The sequence below is a fragment of the Phoenix dactylifera genome, unplaced genomic scaffold, assembly GCF_009389715.1.
Source record: "Phoenix dactylifera cultivar Barhee BC4 unplaced genomic scaffold, palm_55x_up_171113_PBpolish2nd_filt_p 001964F, whole genome shotgun sequence".
Taxonomy (NCBI): domain Eukaryota; kingdom Viridiplantae; phylum Streptophyta; class Magnoliopsida; order Arecales; family Arecaceae; genus Phoenix; species Phoenix dactylifera.
This window is the reverse complement of record NW_024069247.1, coordinates 50513-57641: the sequence shown is the minus strand read 5'-3', so window position 1 is coordinate 57641 and position 7129 is coordinate 50513. Positions and strand designations below refer to the sequence as shown.

The 7129-nt window shown below is 39.1% G+C and overlaps 1 protein-coding gene across 1 annotated transcript; it reads left to right on the top strand.

Annotated features, from left to right (window-relative positions):
• Positions 1-2287: 2287 nt before the first annotated feature.
• On the top strand, positions 2288-6426 carry LOC120109265. Its single transcript, XM_039123020.1, has 6 exons — positions 2288-2342; positions 2447-2557; positions 2611-2751; positions 2893-2975; positions 5766-5854; positions 6102-6426. Exons 1-6 carry the CDS (start codon positions 2288-2290, stop codon positions 6103-6105), a joined length of 483 nt encoding a protein of 160 aa, XP_038978948.1. The 3' UTR covers positions 6106-6426.
• Positions 6427-7129: the final 703 nt, after the last annotated feature.

Below are 7129 nucleotides of genomic sequence, written 5' to 3'. Positions count from 1 at the left end.
AATAACTCAGCATGTGCTTATGGCCCCCGCTAGTGGGTATAATAACTCGGCATGCGCATATGGCCCCCGCCAGTGGGTATAATAACTTGGCTGCACTACTATAGGAGTATGGATTTAAAATCTTGGATTAATGGCAAAGTTTTACGTTGTATTTCATGTTTATGAAATATCATGATGGTACATGCATTAATTTACAGCTCGATTTGCATATATATATATATATTGTATATGGAACAATGGACATTTAATGTATATGTTAGCCTCTCAAATCCTGCATAAACATGGTTATCATTATGTTTGATCCGGTAAAATTATGTATGATTACTTACTGAGCCGTGTAGCTCATATCCGTTCATTTACATTTTTCTTTCAGATCCTCACCACTGATAGCTATCAGAGACACTTTAATTTGGTATCAGGGCTTCTTTCCTTTGGGGTAAAATAAGTATACTTTTGTGTACATAAACTACATAGAAGCTCTGTATTTGGGTACTGACCAGCATGTTGTATTAAGAATACTTTCATATATAAAGGTTTGGTTGGTTTGACTACCCTGTTCCCCATGTATGAGGTTTCGTGCTATTGTGGGCGGTAGTCGGCAATAGTATAGCCGTGTCACGGATCCGGATCCGGGGCATGACACAGAGAGCTGAGAAAGAGAGGCTTTTCATTTCTGAGAGAGACTCTCCTCTCTCGGCAGGAGCCGCAGGACATCTACCTTCGGGGCCAGGGCGCGACTCGCGAGGGCGAACCGGCGAAGAACGCTTCTAGATCTGGCGCCGACAGGTGGAAGTAGCTGTTCTTGGCCTCTTGGGCGAAGCCCTCGTCGGCTCCTCTTCCCGTAGGCCCCCGCCGGTGACTTCTTCTCCTTTGGCGGCGGGCACGGCAGCACTGCCGGGATCCGGCTCTCCACCCTCTTCGGCGTCTCCCACCGGTCTCTCTTTCTTCTCTCTCCCAGAGGACCCAGACAAGCCCTCTTTGGCTCTTTCTCTATTTTTCAGGCAAGCCCTCTGCCCTTGAACGGCCCTCCTCCATGGATGCTCCTGCTCACCTCCCACTGGAGGTGGATGGCCATTGTTGCTCGACATGTTGGCCATGGACACCCCCTCTCGGAGCTGAGATGGATTCACATCGGACCAAACGATGAACAACACCCTCTAATTGTCCGACCAATTTCCACACGCCATGCATGAAGATTAAAGCACCCAACCAACCCACGGCTCCCGCTCTGTTTTTTTTTTTGATTGCCTCATTGCTAAGTCCACCCGGAGCGTCTTTTGGACTGGCCCAGCCTCTTATTGGACCCTTTTAATTAGCGTTGAAGGTCGTAGCAGCACAGCGATTGGGACGATCTCAACCGTTATAAAAATAAGATGCATCAATCAAGACGATCGTGGCCCTTGAGAGGACTGGGGGTATAAACGTCTTTCAGCTCTGTATTCAAATACTTGCATCTTGTTTCCCATACTTGTTGCTCCTCGCTCCTGCCGCAGAGCGAGAGAGGAGGCTTTTGCTACGGTTTTTGACAAAGGATTGCACTCAAATCTCATCGACTAGGGTTTTTCTTCTCGTTTCCAAGAATCAATCTCCAGTAATGTTTCTTCTTCAGTTCCTGTTTATTGCATCAATTCAATCCCCAATGTTTAGGGTTTCCCTTGCATACCTCCATCTGTGTTTCTTAATCTTTCTTGAGGGATTTGTCGGATTTTTTTTCTAATTTTGATTTCTTTGTTATTTAAACTGGATGGCTTAAGAATCTACAATTTTAGGTCTCGAGATTTAAACATATTTAACGATCTTGTTTTCTGTTTTCTTGCGAATTAATGAAAATTTTATTATCTTGGGATCTCTCAAGACTTACATTGGAAGAAGATCTCAAAGCTTAATTGTTTAGGGTTTTAAATCAAGATGTATAGATGATTAGAAATAATGCTAGATGTTCTGATTTTTATGGAGGCGTCGTTTAGATTTAAGTCTACAAAGTTAGTATATGCATCTGCCTGCCTTTTTTTATTTTTCTTTAAATCGGTGAATTGTGGACGTGTCTTGTGATCAAATTTATAAGTCATATAATCCTTGAATGGTAAATGCCTCAGTTTACTGAAGATATAGAGTGATAACTGAACTGTATTAGTTGTATGGCTGCTTTTTGATTCCATTTCTGCGCTGAATATTTTAATTATTTCTATATATTTGATTATGATAAACACTGACTTCTCATGGATTAACTTGAGTATACCATGGTGCTTTATTTTGGACTTTGAAAGGTCTATTGGAGCAAGTTCACATGGCCTCCCAAACTCCTATTTTTGTTCTAGATGAAAATTTGCCCTTCCATAGAGGTAGTTCCTGTTCTTACTTTTCTTTGTAAGTGTAAATTTTTGGTATGCACCTGTATTTGGAATTTCATTTCTAGTCGTTGGGATATGATTCTTGTTCCATTTAGGCAAAGGTGTTGATGGCATAAAGGCTGATGTGCCCAAGCCTGCCAAGCCGGCACGTCATGAACGAAAAGCTTTGCGGGATCTTTCAAAAGCTGGAAAACCTCTGCCAACAGGTGCAACTAAGGGATCTACTTTGAAAGATAAGGCTACTGTGCATGACCATGAGAACCCAAGAATGCCTCAAAGAATAGTTTTCTGACTGATGAGGAAATAAAGAAATGTCATGAGTGGGCCAAGCAGGGAATCGAGCATGCCCATTTTACAGGAACTGAGCAGCGAAAACTCCAGAAAGAAAAGGATAAAGAACGTAAATGCTCATCTCCTTGAGTTTTTCTTTCCATTGTTCTCACCAACTCCATTTTTCTAATCTAATTTGTGTAAATTTTTCAGTCACTTACATTTATATATGGTTGCAATTCTTTTATTTTTCTGTGTCTGTCTAACTCAGGTGTAAGAAAGAAAGTGGATAAAGTTATGTCTGCACTTCGTGAATGGACTGACATGGCCTATAACTTTGGATTGCCAAGGGTGGTATGTGGCCCTCTGCAAATGTTCTTGCCCTTTCTTTTATCAAAGCAACAATTATATATGAAATTATGTAGACAGTAGGAAATGGACTAGAATCATTTTCGTGTGTTAGAATTGCAAAAAAAATGCATACTTCACAATTTTGACCAATGTAGACAGTAGAACGAGAACCTAACATAGTTTTATTTCTCCTTATTTCTTTTCTTAACAATCGCAATATTTATGTTGATCTGTTGAGGATTTATTTAATCTTTGATTTGATCATTAACATGAATATGTACAACATTATAACAAACTTTTTTGTCACCTCTTATATGGCATGTATTGAAGTCTCTGGTCAATTCCCGTCCTGTGCACTGGAGATGCATATTATACTATCTTGGTTTTCTTTTATGTGGTTGAGAAGCAGTCTTCCTTGCTTTAAATTAATTTCTTGCAAGGCTTCAACCATTCAGAATTTTACCTTATTAGATTTGGAGTAGGACTTACCTCCTTCCCCTGCCACTTGGTGATGTTGCATCGCTTAAATGAATGTGATATGTACCATGATGGCAATACGATTTTACTACAGAAAAGAACATTGGATCATAGAAGGACATTCATAAACTAATTTGACCAAATAATGATGGAGGAGGGACTAAACTAATGTGTTATATTGTTGTTGATGCTAAACTGAGTTGGAGTTTTATTGGTGCAGCGCGTAAGCTGGAAAGGGAGATCAGCTATCTTTTTCTCAGCAGATGCCAATTGGACTTCTACAATAAGCTCCTGACACATAGCAGATCTTGTAGTTCATCATTCAACATTCAATGCCCCTTGATTTTGGATTCGAATCTATTTCATCTGTATCATGCAAGTTGTAAGGATGTAGGATTGGGAAGCCTAAAACAATTAAGTCATGATATTTGCTATTGATTTGCAAAGGATGTCAAGTGTTGTCATAGGTTCATTTCCTTTTTTCCTCACTATGTTGGTTGCTGCCGTGTATATTGCAGGTTTCTGATTTTAGAATTTCCGTATTTCTCATATTTTTCTTGGAATTGTTTTTTGGTAAAAAAAATGGTAAAGTCCTTTGAATTACCCAAGCAAGGGGTTTAGAATATATGTTAAGGTTAGAAACTTGTAGTTATTCTCATCTGATTGTCATTTATTCAAATTTATGAATTCATTACTGTTATTTTCTTGAAGGCTGATGTTATCAAAGAAAATAATATTAGTTGAGGCCTATTTTTTTTTGTCTTTTATCAATCTGGTTGTGGTGCTTTTTAGTTTGCCATTGTCTGTTGTGCTGATAAGATGAACAGTAACCCAAGGAAACTTTGAAATTTACTTCTAATGCATGATAATGCAGTGGTGCAATTATAAGCCTCTAGCGGGAGGGAGGATAGGTTAAAATGGACACGATTGTGATAAGAGCCATATTAAAAGCGATAATTAGAGTGCATAAATGTATGCATGATCACATAAAGATACTATGTTTAAACACTTTCTCTCTTTCTTTTGGATTCACAAGCGTTATGATGTGTTTCCCATATTTCTGTTTTTAAATGTGTTTCTCATAGATTGCCTGGCGCAAGCCAATGTAGAGTTTGTCATTTTTTGAAGTAAATCTGGCCACACATTTACGAATTGACTGTTCGATATTTGTTACCTGTCAAGCTCTTTAATCTTTATAATGCTGCATGACTATTTCCTGGAAGAGATCTGAATTTTAAGTCTGTAACACCATCCAGCTTTTTCTCAATAGTGGGGTAGTTTCTGAAATTGAAGTCTAGCTTTTTTTCTACACAATTGAAGTCTAGCTTTTAATTGTTTTAGTATTTTCAGCTATTTTGAATCACATGCTTATTTTAAACATTGCAGAATGTCCCAATAGCATGAGATGTTGTTTTCAAATAATAGATATCACCTCATTTTAGTACTTCATAAAGAGTAGAAATAAAGTACTTGAGAAATGATAAATATGAAACTGCTGTACATCAGCTGTAAAGGTAGACTAACTTGTTTGACTTAACAATACAGAAGGAAACCACAGTAAATATGTAACTTTTCCCCTTTTGGTCCTTGTCTTTGGTGCCATGCTTGTTATGTCATTTTAACTAGTATAACTAGTATGCTCTTATGGTTCATTCCAAGATGGCATGATGCGCTGTGTTGGTTCCTTGGCCTGTGGAACATGAATGCAGTACCCTGTCATTCCCATTTATGTCTCCATTGTTTGCAATCCTGGATATTTTCTCTTATTTAATAGCTGATCCTTCATCCTTTGTTTGTATGCCCTTGGCAGTTCTCTCTAACTTTTGCTGAACCTCCAATCTTTCTTAGCCTAATGCCTTTGCTTGGATTCCAAGTGGCTTATCAATTTTCTTGATGCTATTTGTTGGCCTAGGACCAGGGAAGGCAATTATGCTTAAGTATATATGTGCTCGTAGGTTTGCTTCCTTGCATCAATCATTATTGTCCAGTCCATGATTTATGCTAGTTCTTCACTCTGAATTTTGTCCTTTTTCTGCACTCGGCTATTTGCTGATATGTTATAAATCACAGAGAGATGCAAAATTTCTTTTGCTTATAATGTTAACCAAAACAAGAAATAGATTTTTCTTCATGATTATATCTTTTCAGGTAAGCTGATATTTTTGAGCGACCCCTTTATTGTATAATTTGAGGATACCATGAACTAGGGATGCTAGGCATGCATATTAGTGACTGCTGGCCCAGTTTTTGACTGTAGGAATGGATTCCTTGGTTCATGCTAGGACCGGTCTTGAATTTTGCAATGCTTATATGCAGGATGCTGCTGATGTTACCGAAAGCATTGGGAAGCTGGAGTTAGAGCCAGAGGTGCTTCCTCCCAGGGCCCAGATCTCACTTGAATTCAGGTCTCTCTCTATATATCTCTCTCTCTCTCTCTCTGTCTCTGCGTGCGCACGTGCGCGTGACAGGCAGCAAATTCAAATAGATTTTACCCATATAATATAGTTTCTCCCACTATTATGTTCCTAAAAAAGATGCTCGCAATCGCAGTTTTTTATTGTATTATCTGATTGCATAATTCTCAGTTATGGCATATCCATAATATTCAATTTCTAATAAGTTTCAACTTTTGTTACTAACTGATATTTCCAGGTAATGATAAATTAGAGGATCTTCTTCTGGAGCCCGAGCTTGACTGGTACCCATTTCTTGACCAGACATTGGAGCTCAAGCTGAAAGATGATATCTATAGCAGATGAATTTGCTTTCTTCTCTGTTGTTTGGTAAATTTCGACTGTGGCAGCATCAAAAAGCTACCAATATTTCTCTAAAGATATTTAATGGCATCTGTGAATTTCGTTGCTGGATAAAGGTGTTACAACTTTGGGGGTGTGTGTTACAAACTTTACCAGCTTTCTTAGCAATGTATCGTTGTAAGTTTTGCGTGTATATTGTATGGAGTTTGTTGTTTTGCTTCTGTCTACTTCACCTTCGGTTTTTCGTACTGGGGGACGGTCATTTTCAAAGGATCGTAGAGGTGGGCTATGCCAGTCTCCAGCCCTTGGGAACTGCGAGCTTCTAAGGCAACTTTTGTGTTTTCCCTTGCAAAAGACCCCGTTCACCGATTTGCTAGTTATTTTCCCTCCATTCGTCAAGCACGTACAGTCGCACCGCGTACTGAGAGCTTATATTGAAGCTATCAAGAGCTTTGAGAAAGTTTTATGGCAGCTTGCTTCATTGGGCTATCAATTCATGGAACTATCACTATGAAGCTAAGGCCAGCTCTCTTAGGAGCAGACGAGCAGGGCTGTAAACGGGTTGAGCAGTGTTTTTTTTTTGCCTCCAGGAGATCTGATGGAAATTAGTTTAACATTATGCATATGAGTGACTAGCTTTCCAACGTAGAAGTAATATAAATTTGTTAGATGTGAACTAGGATTTGTCCTAACGATCGCGTCCCTTTGCTTGGTAATCAAGTTTTGAGTTCGATACTTGATGGTGCATTTTGATGTATGGACTTGATAATTATAGCATGGATGGGTCTCCTTTCTTTTCTTTATGGAGATCAAAGACTCCAGACAAAAAAAGTGGAAGCATTGAGAGTGGGCTGGCATTGGTGGTAGGGCAGTCCCTCGCTGCATCAAGGTTCGTGCTAAGGGTGGGCTTTTCGTCGAACAATT